Here is a 27585-nt window from a genome sequence, read left to right as displayed (position 1 = left end):
AGAATAAAATTTAAAACAATTGGTAAACATGGAAAGATCTTTAATTCATGTGTTAAGTATCCTTAACTCATCTCTGACTGGCAACTGCTTAGGATTTCAGTATGATAAATACCAACAGTTTTGTGCCACAGAGGTTTATTTTGAAAGAAAGAAGCACTATCTGCAATAGGCACAATAGCAATAAATACTTCAACAGATTATTTCCATTTCACTATGTATATCCAGAGGAATAATACTGTAATTAAATGTGTAATTACATGTGTAACTACTGTGCAATTCACAATACAGACATTTCTATCCTTTATAGCAAAATTCACATTACAGATTAGTGACTATAATAGGTTGGTTTGCATTTCTCTCTGTATAAGCAGAATCTTATTTTATTGGTGCTGAAATTGGCTAAGATCAATAAACATAAACGAACAGATTGTGAGACAGTGCTGCCACTGCTGCCAGCTCAAGGATACTGCAGCACTGTGCAACTGGCTCCTTTACATGACACTGGAGGCTGGTCCTGCTGCAAATGCCTTTTGAACAAGACAAGAAACTGAAGTCTGATTATCTTTAGTCATTAAAAATCTCCTTGTGCTATTTGCAGGAGTATGGATTTCAAGTCTTGGGCCAATTCCACTTTGGGTAATTACACACTGCTTACCTATATATTTTGTCTGTAATTCTAAATGGATACAATATTTTCCAATTAGTGACTTAAATGGCTCTGCATTGTAATTGTGCACTATTAAAAAGATGACACGTTCTGCCCAAGAAATGTCTGCATACTTGCGGCATGCTATACCCTAAACACAGGGTATAAGGGACTTTGGAGACCTGTACAAGAGCACACTATCTGATGCGCAAGTAAAAATACGTGCAGAAGAATCTCAACCTACTTATTGCATAACAAAAAGCATTACTAAGAGACTTATATATAATATTCACTACTGTGTGCATAGTATCAGGCAAATCAAAATGCTTGGGAGTTCTAGCCAATGTACTTAAAGCAACTATACAGCTACAAAAAGCCCACTTGTTTCCCATGTCTTCCTTCCACATCCTACCCTTAGCAGTAAGATAAACTGAATGTGCAATACAACTCTTTGCATAGCATGGATATGGCCTATGAACATTGAAAAATTCTTTAGTCTGCACAGCTGCTGCTTTATATCAGCATATAACTTGTGTTTGCGTTTTTAAATAACATGGCAGAAATCTTAAAAGCCACAGCTTGTGCTTTCCCAAAACACTTCCCACATGACCATTTCATTAAGCAGTGAGACTCAAAAAAGTATGAATAATTTCATATAGGAAATCACTGCAGTAGTGAGGTCTAGACTAAACGCAAGCAACATCAAGGTACTCCCTCTGTACAATTCAAACACAATTGTTGCAGAAGTTACTTGAGAGGATGCATTTCCCCCTGCCTTTGAATTGTTTAATAAAAAAGCATAAAAATAGCCCCACTGCACTAACCCTGCCTCTTAAATCTTCTGTGCTTTGCTTGGATAACTGCTGCCAGCTTGGCCAGCTTCTGCAGCAGTTTCTCAAGCCAACAGCACATCAATTTTGCTCAGCTCCAAGTCACAGGGTGTTCACAAACAAAGCACAGGACAGGGATTTGTCTCCGATATACTGAGTCTCAGCAGACAAATGGATGGGAATGATTTTCACATCAATTAGCCAGAGCAGAGAAAGAGGAGAACAAAGCTAAACTGAACGATGCGCTACAATATTAAGCTATACTTCTAGGCACGATGTTTGCAGCTGTAATGGCTGTATGGCAATGAGAGCCACTCTAACTTGTGGCAAGTGTTTTATTACTGGTAATTAAGAAGAAATATATATAGAATGGCTGCATCCCACCCTAATAGGAAAAACAGTTGTTGCAATTATAGAGGTAAACTTCAGATTTGATTTGGAAGTCAATTGCTTTCACACCTTTGAAACATTTGGGGAAGTCTTTCTAATGGGAGTAAGCCTGTAAATCCAGAAGTATGTGATCCTTCTTCAAATACATTTTTTTCTCCCTTGTCCTTTCCTTGGCAAGCTGGCACCAATTTGGCATTTGCTATCTCAGAAGCACAAGGACTGGGGACTAAGCAAGCATCACTTCAGATGCCTTTCATTAAAATTTTGGCAGTAGCTTAACTATTGTACATAGGTAACATGTTTGCTTACTCAGATTTTTCCAACAATTAAAAATAAATTCTCTAACTTCCACAGCTCTTGGGCACAAACAGCAAAAGCAACTCATCTTTGCCTTTGAGCAGTTTCTGGTTTGTTATAACTTGAACAAATATTGTTCTCAAAAAGGCAGCAAGCAATCCATACTACCAGGATGTGCCTGTGGTGACTTCACAGCCACAGTCCATTTCTTATTTCATTAGTCCTGCTGACATACGCAAGAGAAACAGGTTGTTTTAGTTTGTGCTACTTCTAAGTGAATGCAAGCTATTCCGCTGAACTCCACGCAATTTAGATACAGTAAATGGAAGATTGTACATGATTACTGTCATTAGATTATTTGTTTAATTCTAAATTGAAGATTATTATATCCAAACTGTTAGCAGGTATGATGGCTTGAATGCTGCACATGAAGATCTATTTCTCGTGAGAAGACCACTTATGCTTTAAAATTGCCATCTATCTAAACCTCAAAGGTTTCTGTTGCCCTTTCTGAAATCCTTTTTCTTCAAGTAAGTTAGTCTGTCCCCATTTTACATTTTTAATTTTTAAACGTTTTAAAACGTTCTTGATTCCTCTTCCTCTTTCACTAACTTATTTGCACAAATGAAGGGATACAATTAGGGAAGGTACTAATGCATCACATAGAAATAAAAATCTAAACACCTTACAACCTCAGTCAAGCCTTTATTGTACAAGAAAAGTCTGAGCCTAGCGTCGCTGCAGTTTAGCACCAGACTGTTTGGTGCTTCTGTAGATCTTGTTTCATGACAAGTTAACTCTTGCATGTATCTATCCCTGCTGCCATTTTAAATTTATATGTGTTTAAATCAAAGGATTGACAGTGTGAGTTATGGTCAGAGGGCTAGGAGAGGCATCTTTGGATATGGCACGATGCATTTATACAGTAACACTAAAATAGTTAATAAAAATGACAAGATTATGCTTGCATACACTCCACTCTACCAATGGCTCAGTCTGGGTTATGTCTAGTCTAAAATGGGTTCTAAAACTTCAATCAACCTGTACGATGCTGGAAAATAAGCTACACTCCAGATTATGGAAACTATGTTTGGATAAAAAAAAATAATTTCTTATTTGCCTGTTTAAGCATTTGCTGGGGTAAGCCAAAAAGTACTGAGGCTGTGAGAATTTCCTCTACAAGGGAATTTTGCACCAGTAGGAACCTCCCCATGAGGCATTCACAGGTATGTAGATCTTTCAGCTCTTATCTGTGCTGAAGCAATTTCATACTCTGAAATAGTCATGTATTAATGCCCATTAGTTCAGAAGTAGGTCTTCACTCATATCGGAGACTTGTGGGTAATTCCCAAAGACCACATCACTTGGCTGACTTCAGATCTGACTCTAAACATTTATGTTGTTAGAACACAAAAATATTTTATCTTTCAACCTTTTTGTTTTTTTTTTTTGTAAGTATTTTGGCTGAGAGCAAGCACATCTGTTGCTTGAACACAAAGGAAGGTACCAGCTTCTGAACACCGTGAACTACAAAAGAGCATCGTGCCAGTGGAAATGAAGTAGTGCTAACATAATGTTATTATACAGTTATTGCAAGTGTGTGATCTCCAAAAATGGGCTTTTATTAATGAAAGGGCTTCCGTCATGTTCTGTGGAACTGCCCTGGACATTTACTTCCGCAACGTGTGATTGGCAGAAGGAGGGATGAAGCTCAGTAATAGCGCTTGCAGCGACTGTGTGGCACATGACAATTTCAGTTCATTGAATTTATGATGCAAAATTCCAACCCTGATCATAAACACCATCTCTCCTCTCCTCTGAAAATTAATTCACATGAATTCCTGATTAATAATAAAAGGCCCTGCCATCAGCATTCAGAGCCCCAGCCGGGACTGTCATGGCTCAGAGGGCAGGAATCTGCTTAGAGCTACTGCAGAACCCAACTGAATTTGTGGCGTCTCAGTCTATGAATGCATAAGCACTTCATCTGTTCACCAGAACACAATGTGTTGGAAAGCAGCAGGCAAAAGCAGCATGGACCACAAGCAGGGCTAGGTGGCAATATGCAAGTATCAAAACCAAGATGATAAAGCTGGTACCACTACATTTTCTGAAGGATATAAACTGTCCACACCAGGTGTCTATTTTCACCAAGAAAGAGATCAAGCTAATTCACGTTTTTAAACCCTTATTTTCTTGAGGTTTCTGACAATGCCTGCATTACCCCCCTTATGGGGAAACAGTGTTTTGAGCTTGATGAGCAGAGAAAGTCTGGACAATGTCACTGTTTTTGTGAAGTTGGAAAGCTGGTAAAACTCATTTGTCCTCCATCTTGGAAACAATTAAATGCTGATGGCATGGCAGAAATCCTACTTCAGTTGTGAATAGTTCATCAGTCAAAAAAGCTATTTGCCTCACACACTACTTCTATTTGGCCACATTTAATATACAAGCTCAGAAAAGGGAAATATTTACCAAATGTTATCCTGCAAGTGGCTGCTGGCATTGCTGAAAATAATATAGAAAGTAAGTTTCTGATATGTTACAGCATCAGTTAGTACATCCACACTACTAGAAACACAATTGAAAGCTATTTTCAAATAGATTAACCCTGTCTCAATGACCAAGTATTTGTTCTAACAAGGTATTACAGCAGCTGGACAGACGAGAATTTTGCAAAGCAGTTTCACTGAATTAACACACAAAACAGTTAAAAGATTGATGGTCATTATCTTTTTCTCTCCATACCTCCTCATCTGTAGCATTCACATCCACTTTTTTTGATTGAATGGCTTTGGTTACATAGTCAATGTTGTTTTCTCTGCAGTAATCAAAAATGTTCTTGTCCTCTTCCCTGGTCAGGAAACAAAAGCAAAAGAAGCACTGTGTTACTGCACAGCACAAATCACTGGACTGAAACAGACACCTACTAGTGCACATGTAGAATAATGTTTTTTTTTCCCCAAGTTAAGACAGGATTCCACTTCCTAGAAAACAAGGTTTGTTTTTAACAGCATTACACTATGACAAAAGTCAACTTACTCCTGTGAACTGGCACAAGAAGTCTATAAAGTTAGCCAGCAAAACCCACATTCAAGCCGTGGTAAATCACTGCAATCCCACAGAAGACAACTGCTATACAAACTTGTAATAACCACTCTGGGTCAGACCAAAGCCCCCTTCCAATGCCATCCATCTCAGACAGTGGCCACTAATGATAGCTTGGAAAAGAAAAAGCAGAAGGAACAGGATACATTCAAAGCAATCTGATCCCAGAGTTGGATCCTCCCAGCTTCAGAGTGACCTGAGGATTTTTGTAGCTAGAGGCTGCATCCAGATAAGCATACTTATCAGCCTTCCCCAGGTCCTTTTTCCAGTCTATTCTGCTCTTTAACTCATTCAGACTCTTGATTTCTCTAAAGGACAAGCTCTACAACTTGGCCATCTGTATGTGAAGGGGTGAACAGTGGGCAAGTAGTTTTTTTGGTGGCATTAAAACAGGTGCCTGCTATTTCCAGGTACTCTTTGGTAAGTAATTGTCAAGAGGTTTGTTAAATTTTTGGTGTTTGTCTTGGAATCTGACCACAAGGCTTGGGTTTTATTTTATTTACCAGCAAGTAACCCAATTACAAGTGACCCAATTACACTCCTGTTTGTAACTGACAGTGTTAAGAGAAAGCCTGACCATGTTCTCTGCTCAGAGCAGCAGGCTGGCATATGCAGAGTGACGAGCACATGTCTGTGCTAGGATGCTAGTACATGCTTGCTTAGGCCTGCTTGCAGGTAGGAAGATCAAGTTGTGTGATGTCATAGGTGCTTCAGTTACCTCTATAGTTTCTTCTAGAGGTAAAAGCAATACCCTGGCTTCAGACATGATAAAACTTCTGTCCAAACAAACCAAACAGAACCCCTAATGAAGTTATTTCACAGATTCTCAAAACATCACAAAAGAGCTCTGTAAGAGTGACTGGAGATAGTGTTTCATGGCAGTTGAAAAAAAAGCAAGAGCTAGGTGCCCCACAAGATTTCATGTTTTGGTCTAGGGATATTACAGAAGTCTTCCAGTTTCTTAACCAGTCTCCCATGAACTTATTTGTTGGAGGTCTTGTCCACTCACTATACACTGCGAAACAGATCACTGCATGCTTCAGATGCAATTACTTAAAATTCTGAAGAAAAAAGAATCTCATGGTGGGATTAGAAAAGGCAAAAAGCTTATATTGCTCAAGATGGAGCTTGACAGATTCATGATGGAGGTCATGAGACATGCCTGCCCCTACTAACAAGGGCTGATTTGACGTGCTGGGAAGTCCCTCCAGTCCCACCTTGTTAGTCAAAACTCTCAAACACATCCTTGGCTGCTGAAAGCAGCCTTTGCGTGAAGCTACTTTTCAGACGACACTGTACAGTACTTTGGTTCCAGCAGTTTTCTCCCCATTGCACAGCCATACACACACTTTATTACAGATCATTCTTTCTTCTGTAAGAAAGTGAAACCCAGTCTTTTCTTATTAGAGAAGTCCACAATCATCCTCAATTACTCCCAGATGATTTTCTGCATCACAACCATGAGCTCAGGCTGTGAGCCTAGCATCCTTAGCAGTGATGCCACCCCGTCAGCCTGGGCACTGGCATTTCCACATGCTACAGCACCTGGGTGGCTCAGCCCTGCCAGACCTCACAGAGCAGCACAAGAGGTACCAGAAGGTACATGGCAGCGAGAAAGCAACTGACCGTGCTCCAATGGGAGCGTGCTGGAGGATCTGCACCAGTGGAGAGAGGACATATTAACACTGTTGTACCAAACCCAGGCGATCTTCCTACCAAAGCTTCTAGATAAGACTTTTACAGTCCATTCCCAAGGATATTATTGCCTGTAAGGGAAATAACTTGACACAGCTATCTGGATATCATTTAGCTTTCCTCAAATAACCACCTCTTCAAATGCTCTATATATCCCCCTTCCAAAGAAACACTTTTCTTTCAGAAGTCTCCAGAAAGGAATTAATTCAGAATAGCAATTTCCCCACCTGAAAATAAGGTTTTGGGAAATTTAATCTGTTTACTGCACATTTACTTCTTAAGCTTTAAACCATATCTCTATATCTGATGCCCCTTTTAGAACAAAAATAGCATATATTATCTCCAGCTTTTCTGTAAATATTAACATAGAGAAACAAGCCCTTTCCTGAATAGGTTTGAGAAGTCCATGCAGTCAGACCACAGACATTTTACCTGCAAAAAAAAAAAAAAAATCCAGTCATGTGAAGCTGTACTCCAGATATTGTCAACATCAAGGCCCGGGAACTGGTAGAAAAAGCCTAAAACTAGATAGAGGCACATCAGAAATCAGAAGTAAATGATGTTCTAAGATATTGCTCAAATAATGTTGGGGTGCTGGAGTATGTAGGGGAAGAAACTGTATCATTTCTATTAGTATTGTCAGGAAAATATCAATTTAGGCAAAAATACAGCATCCAAGTTATCCTCACATGGGAAAGACCATGAGATGAGAAAGAGATGTGCACAATTATTTAAAACTTGTAGCTAAAAAGGAAGACTCAGATGCAATTTTGTTTCCATGTCAGATTGTGTGATATACAAGCACTGGCTCTTTTTGTTGAGCTTAAAAGGAGTCAAGACCACTTAACTGTCAGTAAAGGCAGGGAATACATTTACATCTACTTCCTGAAGATGGCCAGAAGGGTTTCTCTCCTCCCTGCTGACACATGTTCATCTCCCCCCCCCAAGCTATTTTTTTCCTGCTCTCCCTCATCCCCAGTAAGAAATGCTAGCTCTGATTTAACATTGAGCTGAAGCATATCTGTTGCCTGCAGGTAATACATGGGCAACTTTCTTCGACCTTGAATAAAAGTATGTAGAAGAATTTAAACAAAGCCATCTTCTTCCAAGCTTGCAAAGCTTAAGCCTAAAAAACACTTGGTGAGCCAACAGTTTTTAAACATCTCACTGAAAAGATCTGTTGCTGGATAACCAGGCTTCATTTCCTTACCTTGAGCGCTGTAAACCTCCTTGCTTTCTAAACAGCTACCAAGACTACCAGGAAAAGCAGCACAGAGGAGACCTGAAGTTCAGGTATTCTACCCTCACACAGACAGCATCCTCCAGGTTTGCTCCGTGCCCCTCCTCCCCCCTTGCAGGTTATCTCCAGCACAGAGGGCTGTGATCGGGTGCTACTCTGGGCATCCTCTCCCCTTTTCCTGGGGCTGGTCCAAGCCATGTCCCAGTGGGCCCGCTGTGGAGTGGCCCCGGGTGCTGCTAACAGGTGGCTTCTCTCATCTGCTTGGCAAGGTGCTGCTGAGCAAGTGGGAGCCCGGTGGAGCGGAACACAGCATGTGGGGAGCAGAGAGACACTTACTGTTTTTGTCAAGGCTCTTGGCCCCCAAGGGACCCATTTTCACATAATCTATAATTATCTCTTCTCTTTAATCGCCTCCTCACTTCTGAGGCTCTCCTGGGCACAGGAAGAGGAAAAGCTCATTAACTGAACCTTTTCTCCTCTCTCCAGCCACCCATAGCTTTTAATTGCTTAGTGCTGTTATTATCTATCAGTGCAACTGGGATCATTTTCATAAGAAAGGGTGGTGGGAGGGAGGAAGACAGGAGTGGGTCCCTGAGGTATGCACCACAGACAAACCTTTGCTTTCTCAATTATTTATGCCAGCTGAGGTATTACAAGCTGAATAAATCCGTAACTCAAGTTTATTTTGATCCGGCAGGCTGTCTCAGGGGAAGTGTTGCCCACTTGCTGGCACACTCAATGTGGTGTCCTCTGAGAGCAGCCGGGACATAGCGAGACATGTGTCATCCAATTCCCCACCCGTCGCTCCACCACCACATGTACTTTGCTAGATCAGTGGCAGCACTGGAGAGGATGCTGCAGTGAAAACCCTAAAAAGGAGCCACCACTGAAGGATGCACTCTCCCAAAGGGAAGGCAGGCCTGAGCAGCCAACCTGCCCCTTTGCACAACAAAGCAAAGCCCCAAGGGTCACCACTCCGGGGACAATAAAAAGCGAGGGAAGCAATAAACTTGGCAATCATCTTGAAGTCAGAGACTTGCCCACTTAACATCACCAGAAGTGCATCCATTTCTTAATGACACTGACCTAAAAAAACCCAAACCCCAGCTGCCTGGACCTGCAGGTGTTTTGTTTGAGATGTGCCATAGCTGAGTACACTGCAGGCTGCACAACCAGGAAAGCTCTTCCACAGGGATTGCCAGCCCAGCATCTATGTGAACAAGACATCTGCAGCGTGGCCACCCAAACACACACATAATACCAGCACGAGTCTGTAATTCCCAACACAGCAAGGATTCTGGCTCCTGCACCACTGCAACTTTGTGCTCATTTCCAGTGCTGGTGTTCCTGAGAGTAGGGTTAGAGGGAGAGAACAAAATCCAAACCATGCTCCAGAGTGCTGGGCTCATCTCAAAAGCCATCGCAACTCCAAAGTGGCATCACTGCAATGGATGCTGGAAGCAGCTCTTTAAAATTCAGCAGCCTTTGTGCCTGACCACACGCAGTGACCTCTGGTATTTTCTGCCAAAACAGTTCATTTGTCTCGCACAACAACTAATCAATTCCCAAGACCATCCATCACAGGGGCTCGCACGAGCCAGCCCAGCAGCAGGGCCAGATGGCGGCTGCGTTAGTGGGATTAATACAATTCTGATAGATTACACGGCATCAGACGGGCTCCCAAATAAGGGGTGCCTGCTCCATACCGTGAGCCTAGATAGAGCCCCACTTGCAACTGGGGTCATTCCTAAATGTTACAGGAAAGGGTGGAAGTTTCTAACAGACAAGGGTTTCTACAGCATCTTTTGGGATGGCAGAAGTGTAAAAGATAGCCCAGGGAAACCTCTATGCCAAGCAGTGGATGTCATCACCAAGCTGGCAGGCTGAAGCCTCATGGGAGCAGCCCATGGCAGGGTGCAGGAGGGCTCCTGTAGAGGAAAGGACAAACATTTTGCAACATTTTTTTTGCATTCTCCATCTGCCAAGTCAATGCTTTCGTGTGCTGGAAACACAAACTGCCTTGCCCTTGCCCCCACTTAAAAAAAAAAAAGCTGCAAAATAAAGTTGAATTTCCAATGCCATGGTATTTTTGGCATCTCCCTCAGTTTGTGTCTTAGATTAGATTTATATTGGTGACACATCAGTCAACCTCATCTCACTGCTCATTTCTCAGGTTTGTGAAACTAATTATAGCTATGTGATCATGAAAGAGCTCAACTACTACCGCTTTTGTTCTGGTAATAACACCAAAAAAGAGACAAAGATTTATGCAGCAGTAAAAACCCTACCACTACATCCAGCTAGAAACTGCAGATAATTTTTGCATTCTCCCTTCCAGGGGAACCTCCAAGTCCCATCATCAGTCACCAGCATGCATTATTTTTGTGTAATGCCTGAAGTGAGATAAGTGATTTGCAGAGAAACACAGAGGCAGAGCACTATGCTAATATTCTGCAACTGCTCCCTATTAGTCACTGGGGGTACTTGAGCTCTTTATTGCCAGGGTTTATTAATGACCCCTAATTGATGACCAGGGACCAGCACCCCAAAGTAAATAACTGCTACACCTCATTAGCTCAAGAGACCTCTGGATGTGAAGATTGATCTCCGAATACCCAGATTGTACTGATTTAACCAGTTCTCTTTCTAAATTGATTTAATTAGATCAGTATAACCAGTTTCTTTGGATGCTCTTGAATTTATTTGGAAACAGTGCAATTATTTGGAATCACAGTGCTGTACTTCTGTGAGCCAGACTGACCATTTTTTCTATCTTGTTCTCAAAACAGAAACATTTGAGATTAGTGATAAGGCAAAAATCAGCCCTGGCACAATCCCAGTTCCTCCTACTTTTGATCCACCTGACTTCATAGTAGGGTATGGTTAACTCCACTTTGTCCAGCATGTACAGATTTGCATCCTAACCCAAAGCATTTCATTCCACAAAAGGAATGTAAGTGTTAGTTATACATAATTTTAGACACTCAGCTTGAAAGCAATGGCATTGCTGCTTTGCTTTGTTATTTACTGCTGAGGGTAAACTAGTGGTTTACACTATTTAAAACAAAATCTCTCATCTCTCTGTTACATAGCAGCAGATTAGAGCACGTTAATTGTTTGACAAGCTGTTCAAAAGCTTCTGGCAGTAATAAAATAAGTGAACCATCAAAACCCCACACTTGCACTCTTGTCTATCTTGCAGTGCAAGGTGAGGTTCTGAGGATCCAGATAAATTAAACAGCCTTTTCCTGCCTTTGCATCAGCAGAATCCTAAAGAGTGCATGTTAGGCTGTATTTGGAAGAGTAATGCCTGTGAAACTGCTTCCAGCAGTCTGTCAGTACCAGGAGGCTGATGAGGACTTGAGTTTTCATTTTTAATATATAAAATACAGGGTAGTTTTTTTTTCCCCCTTATTCTGGGCTTCCTTATTATGATCCTGTAATTAGAAAATATTTATCGTATCAACAGCCCTGGGAAACAGAGACTAAAGTGCTTTGACTTGTATCTCAATTTTTGTAAGCATGTTGTAAAGCTTCAGTAGGCCCAACAGGCAACTGAGTCAATAAAATAGTCTCCATCTAAGTTCTTCTCAGATCTTAGGTTTTAAGGTAATATACACAATATACACTGAACTTACAGCACGGGACTTACCTGCAAGTATTAATGTATTTAAGTATATGTATTTAAGCTATTAAGTATTCTTTCCTCTTAAACATTTTCATTTTCTTCCTCTAGAAAAAAAAATGCATTTTCCAAAGACTGTATTCTATTTACAAATTCGCTGAAATATTACTGAATGCTAACTTTATGCTCTTCTAAGTAGCCATTGACAGCCTCAGTAAAAGTCACCCTTCTCAGGTGAGCAATATTACTATCAAACCAAATCACCCCCTGCTCTAGAATAACTTTGGATACCAAACAATGTCTGAAGTCACCCTCCTCTGGCTCATCTGCTTGCAAATTTGGTACCAAGGCAATTTTGTTGTTAGGACTATGTTTTTACTATTATACCCATCAGCATTAGAGATGTGGCTGCATCCTGTTCCAATAAGAGAATGAACAGTAAACAAAAGCTATAGTACATTGGCAACTCTGAGAAAATTGAAGCTCTACAACCTGCACGTGAGTGAGCACTTACTCACTTCCTATCTTGCAACTGAAGGCACTTTACCCTATGAACCAAGCTGTGCTAACAGACCACATGAGCTTCCATTTTGACAGCGGTCAGGAGACTTCATTTAACTAACTTTTAGCAGAATCACCCTATTCCATCTGTGTCAGAGACTACATCTGCCTACAGCCTCATTTTGTAAAGGCTGCAACTATGCTATACTGAACATACAGCACATATGTTCTCATGGTATGCTTGAAAAAAAAAATTTGGGACTGTACTTGCTTTCAAGACCTGCAGAAGTCATGTCCTCATGGAAATAAAAAAAAAAAAAAAATTGACAAAATGTAGACTAGTCAAGCCTATCAGAGCAAACTCTGCTTTGCAGTATATTGTGCTGTATTTCACACCCAAGAAGGGGCACAGGCAGTACTTGGGATAGCCAACACTCAAACTACTGTAGGACTAAGCGTAGCTCATACTTCACACCCAACACTGGGCAGCACTGATGTGCTCCACTCCTAAAAGAAAAGCTCAAACAGGATTTAAACCACAAGGTCACAAACTCTCAACAAGGATGTTGGCTGAGACATACATTGACAGAGCAGGGAAGACAAAGGAGCTTGTGGCTAGCTAAAGTGCTATTCCCCACACAGTGTGTTAAACCAGGCTTGTATCCGAGTACCTCTGGTCAAGGTCCAGGGGCAAGTTAAAAAATGTGTTGGCTCTCCATGCAAGGCAGAGAAGGCTACTCCTGGCCAACTGCTCCACCTCACTAGAAAGTGGACTGCAACAAAGGTAACTGCCCATGCTACTGCTGAGCACAAAACTGCCTCTCTATTTGCTTGCACGCAACAGCCATATCCATTTCTACCTGAGCTCCTTGAAAAGGGTTTGGAGCCACCTTCTCAGGATTTATTTTTCATTAGTTTGTGATAAGTCAAAGAACTGCTGTGTTAGAGTTTTAACACTTTGGGAAAGATGTAGCAAGCTTGGGAGGCTGTGTGTAGAGGAATCAGTGTTTATCTTTTAATTTCCTGGGACTAAAATATGTGAGACATTCAATAAAACAAATGGCATCACATACACATAAATGGGTAACTGCAACACGACAGCAAACACTGCTCAAAAATTTACTCTTCCTTGACTGTTCATTTTAACTAAAAACACTATTCTGAAAGATCCTTTCCAGGCAATCATTTAGGTATTGGAGTTAATATTATGCCCATGATTAGTAGTCTGGAACAGCAAAAAAACCCAACCAAACAAAACACCCAGCTGTCTTTATTCAGTAGCTAATGTCACTTACTACTTGCACTTTGACAGTTTTTAAATAGCAGGCATTCTAGTTCAGTAAATGCGTTTCTGCTATGCTAGCTGCAGAAGCTAGAAAAAATTAATTTGATATAAGGTACAAACTCTCCCTGAAGGCAAACATTGTCCAACATTAAAATCTTCATTGAACAATCTTTAATGAATGTATTGGTAAAGAAATAACTATTTGAAAAAGATAGTGTCTAAATAGCTTTCTATTAAAAATATCCAATATTACCTTTTTTAGCCATATAACTGAAAAATGGGAAACCTTGCCCTTCCTCCACATCTTGTGCTAGGGAAAGGTTACTACCTGGCAATGATACAGGCAGTTATTGATTTAAATGGTTATGGACCTGAAAAGTTCTTTCCTGTCATTTATTATCCTGTTGTAGTTGCCACCACACTTGTGCAATATTAAAAAAAAAAGGCTTAACAAAATTAAATTAGAAAAATAGAAAAATACTGGTTTTAACTGTATTATCCAGTGTAGATAATCACCTGATTGTTTCTTCTTGATATAATGAGCTGACAACTGGGCCTCCAAATGCAGTTTTGCTTTCCTTTCCCCTCTTCTCTGTCATCTGAAAGAAAAAGAAAGATTGGTCCAGCATGCTGCCTCCCAGCCCACTCCAGCCTGTGCCATCCCCTACCTCCCACCCCTTCTCCTGCCCCAAAGACAGGACAAGCCCTCTGGAAGGCTCATCTTTATGGCAGACAGTACGTCACAACCCTACTCCATCAAGAACAGGTGGATGGATGTCTCAGCAAATCAGATCAATGTTCCTCTGAAGGTGGCACCGAAGGGTCATCTGAAAGGTAGGTTTGGCAGCCTTGCTGTCCTGCTCACAACAAGCCAAAGCTTTGCCTCTGCAGCACTCCCAGCTGTGGCCCCCTAGGACCCAAAAGCTGAGCCTCTGTGAGATAGCATAGTGTTATGTTACCAGATTGCAAAGCTTGCCTTTATAAATCTATTTAATATAGATTTAAAATTAAATTTTATAATGGGCAGCATTTCCAAATGATTTATTCCCAGGAACTCTAGGATTCTGAATGATTCCCACCATAATAGAAATGAACAATTAGAATAATGATTGATCGATATGGAGCCTCAGCCCTACCTTTTCAAAAAAACATCCTGCAGCTTGGGATCTTCAATTGGCTGATTTTACATTGCTGCCAGACTTCCACAAAGGAAGAAGTGGCCTGCTGTCTTAAAGTCTGACCCTATTAAAGGGTACTAAGTACCAGAAACCCTAACTCTTCTGTAGCACCTAGTATCTTGGTCTTCATGTATGCAGTCAAAACTGGTCTGCAGTTCACAGCAGTAATTCCTTGTAAAGCCAGCCCATTAAGTGCAACGTGCTATTGTTAGTGGAACAGTTCTGTGGTTTTCTGTGATAAGGGACTGATACACACAGGGTGAATAAGATCAGAAGTGAAGGGAAAGCCACCCTAACCTCTAGCAGTCCCAGTAGCTGCAATACATTGCTGCTTACATCAGAAAGCATTGCTACCTCATCAGAATTCTATCTAGAAGGATGTTATTTTTTTTAAAAAGTGAGCCATGTTTACATTCGTCTTCCTTCCTTAGGTCACTCTTGTTTTAAATCAACCAGTTCCACCTTCAGTTCTCTCTTCTGTACCAACCCAAAGTGATAAGATTTAGGTTTACAAGTATCACAGACTTTTTTTTTTATTTAAGAAAAAAACAGAAAGGAAACTGGCTTCCAAAACTATTCCTAGTAGTTTAGGAATACCAGCCTAGGCAAGTAGGCTTTCTCCAAATTACACAGTTAAATGTGACACAAAGTTCTTTCCTGACAGGAAAGGGCTTCAGTGTTTACAGTGCAATGCTGAATAATTTTTTCAAGATGTGCAAAGAACCTTACTGTCCACCAGTTATTTTCACACCACTTGTAAAGAAAATTAATTTCAGATCATCTGCTAGTACATGCAAGAGTTATTTCTATAAAACAACACTATACTCACAACTCGTCTATATTCTTTGGTATTGAGGGGCAGTGGTCATTCAACCAATATTTTTTAATCTATACTCTTTCACCTCTTACACTACAGTTTTTGGTTGTTGCTTCCCCCCTGAAGTCAGAAATAACACTTGGGAAAATATATTTCATCTCTCTGGAGGCAGAAATTGTAAAAAAGTTTTCTTGGATTAACTTCACCTTCTTTGCACAAGCAATGCATTTCTACCAAAGATTAATCGTATTGATTAAGTAGACACATATGGTCATTGGAAAACTTAGTGAAAAAAGCTTTCCCAAAAATGCTCAGGCAAAATCTTCTCTTTTATGTGGCTTTTAATCCATATACAGATTACTTTGTCCAAGTAGTTTTTATCTCTTTCACACATAAATAGGTAACTCAATATTCAGCTTATGAATGTTGAACCAAGTTTATTCCATCACAGTCCTCAATATGTAGAACAAGTTTATGAAAAATGTACAGGAAAAGTCTCAGCTCTCTTCTCAGGCTTTAATGTGTGCCCCTATTCTGCAAAGCCAAGAAAGATAGCATCAAGACTCCATCATTCACCACCACTGAACTTCCCAAGGGGAATCTGCTCAGGATATGAGGAATGCTTCTTCCCAAAAATTTTAACTCTGCCTTGACGCAGATACAAACTGGTTTCTTTCCAGCTGCCCTTGACAACTTGCCTATACCATGAGCTCATCTGCCCACTTCCAATATCTGTACTACCCGGCCTGCCAGGGACTCGCACGCAATATCTGAGCACGACGTACCAAACTGGGTAATGAAAGAGGTGAGACAGCAGTTGCTCCTTCCAAACCACGTCACAGCTATTGTACTAACAGGAACCAGTGTTTTTATTTATCGCCAATACTGGCTGAAGTGATCAGTAACATGCAGATGCACTTTCCTCCTTAAATCTCTTGATATTTCTACAGCAGAGAAGGGCTTAAGCTAGAAAGATAAAGCAAATGCTACATATACACAGATAATCACCAGTAAGTTTAAAGTTACATTACCTAGAAAAACCACAATGAAATTAAAAACTGACACTGCAAAATTTTCTTTCTCCTCCGTTAAAAAAGGCACTAATAATTAACTATGTGGCTCTCAATTAAGCCAGTTCAATTTCTTTCACTGCTGGCAGCACTGTCCAAAAGCACTGCAGATCCACATGTAACTAATGATAGTTAAGAAATAACATGATCCCAGGCTCCCATAACTTGCAACCTGAATCTGACAGAGATGACAGCAGTATTACACATAGTCAGGGCCATGTGAGAGCATACTGTAGGAAAGGCAAAATTACTGTGGGCTCCATGAGCATGAGAGGGTTGCCAGTTAAAAACTGTGGGAATAAAGACAGCATTGGAAAAAACTCTGGAGGACTGCACCCGAGTGCCAAAGCACACACAGTGGCACATAAAAGCTCTGAGCCTTAAGAGGCACTGGAATTTCTCTGTGTTTTCCTTAATCCTTGCCCACCGATTCTTTGTTGCTTGTGCACAATTAAAGCTGATATCAAAGTCACTATTAGTCTTGACAGTTAACTTTGGTAGGTGGATCTGGTTGACCATAGTTAGCATAAATCATGGGCAAATACGTGCTTCAGTATGCAGCATAAGTACTGATTAAGAGACATTTTCAACTCCCCTGACTCCCAGTGTGCTCACTGCCTGGTGCAGGGAACTCCACTAAGGCCAGAACTATCCTTCTCAAATGTCACCAGGAATGCCAAGAGAAAAGCTACACTCCTCCTGGAAAAGACAGCAGAGTATCTCCTCATCCCTGCCTTAGTGCATTGTATTTGTCAATAAAAGAGCAGCTCGATTCAAGGTACAATTGCATCTCGACTGGCTGTCACTGACAATGTTGCTCCAGACAGCCTCAAAACCTGACAACCACTTTCTGAACAAAATGGAAATACAGGGACTAATATTTGCTAACATCATTAATTCTTTTTTTTCCCCTCCACTCCCCCTTCTTTCTTTATCCACGATGTCAAGATGCATACTTTTAAATTGTTGTCAACCATAAAATAGACGTTGTGTCCCAGTTCAGAGGTTAACATATAATGACAGACACATTAAAAAACCCTGTCCAATGCCTCACTGAAAATTTCAGGTCCATCTTCTCTTCAACAAGACAGTCGCTCAAACTCACTTGTAAGCTTTAACAACATTAAAGCCTAATCATGATTGAAAAAATAAAGGAGAAAGAGAAGATAGCTTTATCATACTAACCATTATGGAAACAAAAAACAATTAGACAAACATTTTCTTTATGAGGATTTCAAGTTCACCTTCTATTCTGGTCTTAAAAGTTTCCCATAATCACAGCATGACCCATTTCTCCTCTTGCACTTTTGGAGAGCAGGATGCAAGTTACCACCTAAGGGGAAGAGTGGCAGCTTCCTGTCAGGGTTGGTTTGGTGGGCCAGCCTCTTGCTATAACCCTGAAGACAGGACAGGGATTTATTATTTTTAATCTCCAAGCACAAGCTTTGTTCCAATCTACACAAAACAAGCTATAAAAGATTTAACAAGATGGCACTTGCAAAAGCCCTTCTGATGAGTCACTTCAAACTCAAGTGCCAGAACTCGTTATAGAGATGCAAGTGAACTTACCATCTGTGATTAGCTGGGACTGAACTGGACCGAATGGTATGCTGTTGGTAAAATGGTAAGCTATTTTATGTGGAGGGTGTATTTTATATGCATGACATATATGTTATGAATCTGATAGAAAGGTACAGAGAAGTTCTACAAAGATCCCACAAAACAGCAGGAATAACAGGTTTCAGTAAACCTTAAAAAAAAAATCCACTCAAAATACCCCACATCACTTGGAGTTAACAAAGGAGCTAGATCCAAGGCATGGGTTAAATGCAGGGTATCCCAGTTTTATCCAAAGCAAAATGAGAACTCTGCTTGGCTAGTTCTGCACGTCTAGACACACAGCAGCAATAGCTGTTTGGCAAGGCAGATGGCTGAGTTACACAGCACATCTATCATCCCCCCACTCCCTCACATCTCACTCTGGCTTTTCTCCACATCCAAAACCTTTAAAGTAGCTTCACATAAGTAGATATTTAAGAAAAAAAGAAAGTCATTAGTAAAAAGGCTCACGTGATCAAAATACTTATCTTTGAAGTTATGCTGGCTAATGCCTTAAAATGGTGAAGACTTAAGTTCTTCATCATCAGGCATCTTGGAAACAGAAAAATAAGGCAACTTAAATGAGAGCTATACATCAGGATCTCACACCTGAGACACTACAGTGCATGGAAGAAGTTATCTCAGGTTGTTTTCAGAGGCTACTTATTGTATTATTTTTCTCTCCCTCTGAGCCTGAGGTGACATGAGCCACAGTAGCAGCTGTATCCAACTTTAAGGGATGGAGGCAAGAAACACTCCCAACAAAATTATTACCATCAAAATTTCTCAGGTGTTTCTGCTGCAGCAAATACATAGTGCAGATTTCAATCCGCATTTGTTCTCTGTAATTCACCTTCCTATAGCTCACCCATTCATCCAGGTGTAGGTGTCTGCATGGCACACTCTGACCTTCCTGTGTAGAACTCAGCATTGCTTCAGGGACACACATTACCTTGCCCCATGCCAGTTTGCAGAAAGATGCATATAACACATCAGCAGCACAGTGTAATGCCCTGCTCGACAGCAAAGTGGCGGCCTTCTGCAGCCATCAGAGAAGCAACCAAAGTCTGCCATGGCCTCGCAGGATGCACTCAAAGCTCTGGGGTGCAACCAAGGGTCCCAAGTCACCAAGCCTGGAGGAGCTGCAAGCACTGGATGTTGAGAGGTCTGCTTGGCAGCAGCAGGAGAAACACCGGCCCATGTCCCAACTCCCCAGACTACAGCTGGGAGGTGATAAAAACTTCAGTCTCTACTGCCATGATGGGACAGACAGTGTCCTATAACCCTGTCAGGCTCACATGGAGGTACAGGAAATCCCTGAAGTGTGCTAACTGAATTATAATTAAGCTGGTATAGTTGCAGGTGAGAGATTTTACAGAAGACACTTCACAAAGTTAACACAACATGACTGCAAGGCCTGTTTTGCTGGCCACCATGTCCCCTCAATGCTCTGGATTAACATTTCTGGACACAATTTGAGTAGCGGGGATTATTAGGGAGGCAACAAGAAAACAAGCTCTCCTAATGTTTCAGACCCTTGTGTCCAGTCCCCCCCCTCTTCCCCTCCCTTTCTCTGTGCTGTGGCCTGGCCATCCCCTTGGGAAGGAAACTTGGGCAGACACTAATTGTATTTGACAGCAGCAATTACACACAAGGCTGGAGATTAGAAGCTCGTTAATTGTGTGTGCCATAATTGCTGCTGTCTTTTCCTTTGCTAGTTAAGGCCAGTGCCAGGAGAACCAAGGGGAGGAGGATGCTCGCTACCCCAAATGCAGGTGGTCCAAAGACCAGAGCCCTTGGACAGGGAGGAGATGTCCTAGCACAGTGGGGGGCTCCTGACCCTACAGCAATGCAGGAGAGTCCCCCAGCAGGGCAGCTAATGAAGCATGAAATGAGGACAAACAATGTCCCCTTCCAAAGGTATTTTCCACCTGCATTTTACAGCTCAGCTGAACTCCACACTACCTGCAGTAGGAGGGAAGTTAAATATTAACCCTTCAGAGGTGATGTTACCAAAGGATTTTTTTTTAAGCCATCTATGAAACTAGGCACCGTATTAAATACTTGAGCAGGATTCATAAAATTCTCACTTCTCTACTCAAACAGGTGAGCTCAGCATTTATTGCTACTCTCTACAGACTAGCAGAGGCCAGTTACATCCAAACAAGATGAAAACACACCTTGGCTGAGGGCAACCTCCCCATTACACTGTGATGCAAAGCCACCTTTCATGAAAGGCCACTGCACCCCCCACACCAGTTATATTAATGGCTATCATAAACAGACTATTTTAATATTCCTCTCTCAACAATCTTCCTTGGCTCTCAGCAGCAGTTCAGCCAGAGCGTGTACATGACTCAGCACCAGGAGCCTTTTCAAGAGACAACTGGGGGTCTGCACCATTGAGCACACTGTCCTACCAAAACAGCAGTACACTCCATGGGATAATGCGGGGTTGGGGCTTTTTTGGTTTAAATATTGCAGGGACTGTTTATTGCCATTGTGTTATATTGCCATTAACGGAATTTCCTCTTAAAAAAAACAAACCCTAAAACAGGGAAAATATTTTCAAGATTACATTCAAAAAATAAACCCAAACATACTATAATTAACATCATAGTTAAACAGTGGTGTGATCTAGAACAAAGCCTTGTAGATTACTCATTTAACCTACAATGAGTTAATTAATAACTGCACCATAATCACATTTGGTAGTATCAGTAGTGAAGACACTCAGGGGAGCGGAAATAAATGTAAAATGCTTAACATATTTTTGAGCAAGTTCTATACTTGCTAGTAGCCATGATTTCATGACTCACTGTATACATCAACATATGCATGGAATGGAATAATATGCTCAATCAAAAAATCTAATGGAATGGTTTCCAACATTTTTTTTTCATTTTTGGAGGGTTTTGCGGTTTTTTGTTTTATTTTTAATTTAAAACAGATACAGAGTTGCCATATACAAGACAACCAGCAGACTCCTGTTCCCTTATGTCCCTTCTGTGGACTCTGCAGTAACTTGCAGACTCCGAGTGTCTGTAGACCAAAGCACGAAGTAAGTGGCCTGCTTGCACTCTTCCAGCTTAAGGCAGCTTACAGAATTTGAGAGCTTTTATGCGGGGAACACAGAGCATTGCACTGTCAGTCCTGGAAGCAATCAAACACTTCTGTCACATCTCCATATGAAAATCCACAAATGCCCAGGCAGAGGGGATCAAGCTATAGATACAAACACAGCCTGTACTGCAGTTGTTGTCGGCTTTTTTCTTTTTTTTATTGTTTTTTTTGGGGGGGGCATTGTTTTCTTTTTTTTTTTGGGGGGGGGGGGGGTGTGAAATATTCCAGCTCTGAAGCTGGAAAGCAGAAGGCAACCCTAATTTTTGAGAAATAAAGAAAGGACATCTGCCCCTACTCCCAGCCTGCCTGTTGACATATTGTCATCTACTTGCCGGACTGATATTGGGCCAACACAGCATCAGCAAAGGCAAAATTTCCCCATCTACAAAAGAAAAAGCTCAAAGGCTGCTTGACCAGTGCCACTAAAATTTGTTTCCTCCAACAGATACAGGTTGTGAAAGCAGAGGGTGAATTTATGAGTTCCGCAGACAGAGAAACAGCAGAATGAAGAGTTCTTTGTCCCTGTCCTCATAGAGGCAAGGGAAGGTACAGAACATCCCAGCAGGAACAGGTTTCTGAAGTTATGGTGTAACCTTTTGCAGGCTCAGCCAGAAGGATGCAGTAGGATCTGGAGACATCTGCCTGCTGAACAGCCTGTGCATTGCACTGTGTCAGAGCCTTAACATGTTTTGTGTTCTTTAGTTCAGCTCAAAATAACTGTAGAATGCTGTAGAGACATTTAAGGAGTGCCATCTTTTCTTACAATAGGAGAAATTGGGTACTACAGTGCCCAAGTACTATAGACAACATGCTCTTTAAAGGATACAACTTATTTTCCACTCTTACTTAAAAAAAATTGCCTTTACAAGATATTAACTCCTTACCAAACATCCAAACAAAATCTTAATCTCCAGTAATTACTCTCAATACCTCCTTCATACTTTGTGTAAAGAGCAAGCTAAACATAATCACTTAACCTTTTTCTAACATGAAAAGCTGTATTTTCACTACAGAAACAGCCTAATTATGCTATAGTTTAAAGTAAAGCTATTTCTCCTAATCAAAAGCATATGCCACTCTTAATTAACACATTCTCTATTTTAAACCAGCATTCACATAGCCGTGTGAAGCAGCAGGGTACATGGACCCTTCCTGTATCTGAATGCTATCAAGTATATGCCTACAACTCCACACCTAAAAATCAAGCCATTATATACTCCACAATATGATAAATCCATAATTTCTACATAAATTCCTAAATTTAACAGCCTCTGATGCAGCAGGCTGAAAGTTCTGCAACAGCTTACATTACTTTGAAAAATTTAAGAGGTTGTACCCTTCTCCATCTAAAGTAGTCAAACTGCTGGCACAGTCTGATGGGTTTCTGGACAAAACAGGAGCAGGAGTTTGACAAGAGGCTACTGTGAGCTCCAGGACGAGCTGCAGAGCAATTCAAAGCCTATTCTGAATGCTCACCTCATACCACAAGCAGAGGATACTGTTCCCCTGCTCCTCCCACCCTCACCGACCACCTCACTTTGCTATACAGGGCAACAGGACTTGGATGCATTCAATCAGGCTTTTCTAGGTTTCTGGGCACCCCCCAAAAAATATTGGGGTAATGGATGTTGAGCAGGCTCTCCACTGCTTGGGAAGCGACCTGGCCAGCAGGAAGCTAAGACTGAGCAGAGAAAGGTCCTCTTACCCTCCTGGTCCTCCTCACCTCCCCTTGCAACTTCCTATTTGTTTTTCCTCCCCTTCTAAATTTCCTGTTACACCAGGCTGACGCAGCCTGCTCCACTTAGTGCCTCTGCCCCAAGCTCCTAACTGCATCTCACTGCCTGCTTACCTCCCCTGATAGCCCATGGCAGCATCCTGCTTTCGTTCAACACCTCTCCTCTGTAAGCCCATGCTGCAACCTCCCCAGACACCAATTTTTAATGGTGCTCAGTGCTACCGAAAGCTCAATTTTCCAATTTGTTTTAGCTAGTGGAGTTACAGTACTGTCATGGTTTGAGCATGTTTTGAGGGTGTTTTTGTTCAAGGTTTTTTTTTCCAGCCAGGTGGAGGAGGGGAGTCCGGGAGGAAGGAGAGACAGGACACCTGACCCAGGCTAGGCAATGACGTATTCCATACCATAGCACGTGATGCCCAGGATGCATACTGGGAAAGAGAGGGCTGGAGGGGTAGAGGTCTGGAGGAAAATGGAGGAGGGAGCACATGGTGCTCGGCCGGGCAGGGTGGAGTGAGTTATGGGTCGGTGGCTGGTGGGGTGTTGTATTCTTTTCACTTGCTGTTTGCTGTATCATTATTATTTGTAGTAGTAAATGGCAGTAGGGGTTTTGTGTTATGCCTTAGCAATTAAACCGTTCTTATCTCAATCCGTGGGGGCTACATTCTTTGGATTCTCCTTCCTAACTCTCCGGGAGTAGGGGGACTTGGTTTAAACCACGACAAGTACAGAAATTAACTGAACACAAAAGTTTTGATTGCTGGTGGAGTCACTTCTCATGCCACAACACTGGTCTTTTCTGCTTCCAGCCTCACACAATAAAGAAACTTTTCAATACTTCTGTTATCCACATTTCTGTTGCTGGGGAGAAGCAGCATTGCTGCTAAAATGTGCAATAAATGAAAACTGCACATGGCATTTAAAACCCTTACCTTGCCAGAAACTGCCACCTCAAGGCCAAAATGGCAAGGGGCAATACCTGTTTACATCTCAGCCACTTCAGCCTGTGGTCTGACATCCTAACAAATTCAAGGTGGCAATAAATTGCCACCTCAAGTTAAGCCAAGATCTTGGGCTGTCCCTGGAGGTATGAGCACCTCTCCATTTTCTGTCCACTCAGCCATAGCAGCAACTACCTTAAAGGATCTCATGGTCCTTCGCTGATACCCTTTCTCAGCTAGGAGAACACTTGCTCAAATACAGTTTTAAGATCCCAGAGTTCAACTGTCACACATGCCTCTAATCCCACAGCTGAAGGATCACAGAATAGCCAGGTCCTGTGAAATTGCTACCTGTGCACTAGAGCCACACAGCAAACCCTGTTACTTATCTGTAAAGTGGGAAAGAAAAAAAAGGAACTGGGTCCCTGCTGCACAGGAAGTTACACAGCAAAGTACCTTGCCTCACTCTATTACCTCCTGTCATAATTGAATGCCATTAATTTGATACATATATTAAAATTTTACCTTTTTTTTTTCCACTTGTCTTTGGTATAACTGGCTAGCATGCAGTGTCTTAATCTTAAGTAATTGTGACACTGGGATGCCACACGTATCACTGTGCTGCAGCAGCACAAGCAGCATCAGCAAAGCAGAGCTGTATCTCTAATTATTCTTTTTCAGAATACATCCCAGAAAGTACAAGATATTTTTTGCATTAGTGTGGGATGATGAAAATTAATTAATTGAAAAATTCAAAAGAATATTTCATCTTCGCTTAAATGTTTAACAAAAATCCCTACTTTGATAGCTAAAACCAGCAAGTCCCCCAATTTTTTGTTTGAAATTCTAGAAAACAACTACTGCATTCAAGTTGCTGTGAGAGAATGTATTATGCTGTTCACAGTATACTAACATCAGCACTGCTGGCTCCCACATGAAAAAATGGAGTTTAACATTGGTACAAGCAAAAAAATTAACCCCTGGAGAGCTAGTAAGATCGTGTATTTAACATACAGTATGTTTTACCAAGACCAGGCAGGTTAAAAGGAGCAAGAGAGAAGAGGTATAAATCCGTATAATGATCATTGTTTACTTTAAAGAAGTTTAGAAACAGAGAAACATGGGCAATCTCTGTCCAGTATTCCAGCCCAGTTTACAATACACAATTGTTTGCACTGCTGGCCTGCTTTCTAAGCTTCAACCTTTCTAAAATACAGGCTTACAACTTGGCACTGTTGTACTTCAATCAATTGCTTGAATGAGGATTGCAATGCCATAAATAAAAGGAGCTGAGATCATAAATTTCTTCAGAGATGTAAAATCAAAGAGACCAACCAACAGACTCCCATGGGGTGGGAGGCTGACACATATTCCAGCTGCTTGTATTTCTACTATGAGACACTTGTTCGCTTTAACTTTTTTACTTCTGCACAGCTTGCTAGAAACACAGTTTCAAAAAAACTGGAAATCTCACTCTGGATGTGGCATTTTGTTTTGTGCTCTACAACAGAACACAGCTGCAGAAGAGAAAAAGCCCTATATCAAACCTGTCCACAGGCAAAATCACAGACCACCACAGACAACTCCACCAGCACAGCACCACATTGCCTGGCATGTGAGTCACTTGTTTGAACAAAGCATCCTCTAACACCTCCATCTTCAGGCCATGGGTTCTTGGCAAACAACCACCAGCTCCCATCTACGCTGTCATCATTATAAACAGAAGTTACACATAGTGTTTTATTAATTTGCTTCCTCTCTTAAACAATAGCCAAGGGATGTCAGTGTAACCCTCACAGAGTACTGCAAGGACTTGCACTGCCCATGAGCCTGAGATGCTTTTAAAAACCAGTAAGTATAAGCAGGAAAATGAATTTGATTTGCTGCTCAGAGAATTAACAGTCAACACAACAAAGCAGGTAGGCAACACACTACTTCCTACTTGGTTTGCCAAGGTTGAGCTATCTTGTATGGAATAAAATTGATAAGCAGTTACATGTGCAAAAAAAGGGACAGAAAATAACCTATGGACAGTTTTGTTTATGAGTACGACCTATATCAAGTATTTAACACATCAGCACACCTTCCTCATGAGAAAGTAAGGAGAAGCAAAGGCTGCAATATCATCCGCCTTTATTGCAGAAGTACAGGGAAATTTAGTTCATGTTTGCAGTGTCATATTTTACTGTCTTACACAAGAACAAGGAAACATTTGCTTGCTAGTAAGAGAAACTGGTTCTGAAAGCATGCTCCAAAAGCAAAACATTCATGGCCTAACTTGTGCAGCCAATAAACAACCATTTTCCCAGCTTGGCTAAAACAAGGTGGGTCACTCTGCCTGTAGTCTTGCATGTATAAATAAGGTGCACACAAACTGTGAGCTTTTGCTAGCCATGCACAACACAGATTACTTCCTCCCACAGGAAGGCTGCACCTACCACTAACTCTATTTGCAGGCTAGAGACTGTCCCTCACACTGGCAAAAGGTAGCAGGGCAGAAGAATCCATCTGTGTGTTAAGATCTAGCCCTCTCAGGACATATTCCAAACTATCACATACCCCAAACAAGGTTCACAAAAACCCCTACTCTGCAGCTTGCCTAAACCCAGAGGACATTGCAGCTTTACAAGTCCAAGAGCCTGAGATAGATACGTTTGTGAGGGTTTTTTCTTAATTTCTAGTGCTTCCTTTTCTGTTAAAAGGATAAAAACTAAAGAAACAAAAAAAAAATTACAAAAAAAAAAAAACCAGACTTGCTGTTTGGTTTGTTTTAAAGGGGGAGAGCCTGATTAGAGGATGAATTCTCAGTGATTTGTTTTTTCCAATGTGGTCATCCTTTGCAATAGGAGCTTTCAATATATATATATAAAACTGTGCAGATTGTTTTCTGCATTTTTTCACAACTTTTAAGTACAATTATTAGCCTTTAGGTAAAAATAAACAAAGTCAAACACGAAATTCCTTATGACAAAGTGACACACAACGATCTATACAAACCCAGAAAGAAAGGGGAACAGTGAAGAGCAAAGCCCCTGGCAGCACTGCTGTGTTGCTCACAAGAACACAGGAGGCTCCTCATCCCAGCACACTGCATTAGAACGGCACAGGAAGGCAAGCTTTACTGGGCAAAGCAAGAATACTATTAGTCTCCACTGTACACGATGCAATTACATTGCTTTTATACTACAAAAAAAAAAGTCATTATTTTCAAAGTTTTTCACTTCCCAGTATAGCAAGCCATAAATTGAGATATTTACCCAAACTAACTGCACAGCAGGTATATGAATACACTGCTGCTCATGACAGGGAGAGACCTAAATGGGTCCTTTACTGTCCCGCTCTTCCCATCCCCCTTGTAATCCTGCCCGCACCACTCTGCTGCTCTTTCCCAACCACAAAGAGTGGCTGCTTTGACAGATTGTCAAGGGAGACATCTGTTTGATGGATAGACAAAACAGGAAAACATGATGGGTGCACTCATTTTATTTAGAGACCACCATTATTTCTA

The 27585-nt window shown here is 41.3% G+C and overlaps 1 protein-coding gene across 5 annotated transcripts in view; it reads right to left on the bottom strand.

Moving 5' to 3' along the window:
* Nucleotides 1–27585, bottom strand: part of ACBD6 (acyl-CoA binding domain containing 6) — a 90318-nt gene that overhangs the window by 49407 nt on the left and 13326 nt on the right. For all 5 annotated transcript variants that reach the window (XR_004080309.2, XM_031047296.2, XM_031047295.2 and 2 more), the window contains exons 4-5: nucleotides 14134–14216; nucleotides 4912–5017 (exon numbers count right to left, since the gene is read on the bottom strand). Coding sequence is in view for 4 of the 5 variants with exons in the window: in XM_031047296.2 (XP_030903156.1) it covers nucleotides 4912–5017; nucleotides 14134–14216 (189 nt within the window). In the remaining variant the exon portion in view is untranslated. The remainder of the gene's footprint in view (nucleotides 1–4911; nucleotides 5018–14133; nucleotides 14217–27585) is intronic.

Source organism: Melopsittacus undulatus, chromosome 6, assembly GCF_012275295.1.
Source record: "Melopsittacus undulatus isolate bMelUnd1 chromosome 6, bMelUnd1.mat.Z, whole genome shotgun sequence".
In the NCBI taxonomy this organism is placed as follows: Eukaryota; Metazoa; Chordata; class Aves; order Psittaciformes; family Psittaculidae; genus Melopsittacus; species Melopsittacus undulatus.
The sequence above is the reverse complement of the archived record's forward strand: the minus strand, read 5'-3'. Positions and strand labels throughout refer to the sequence as shown.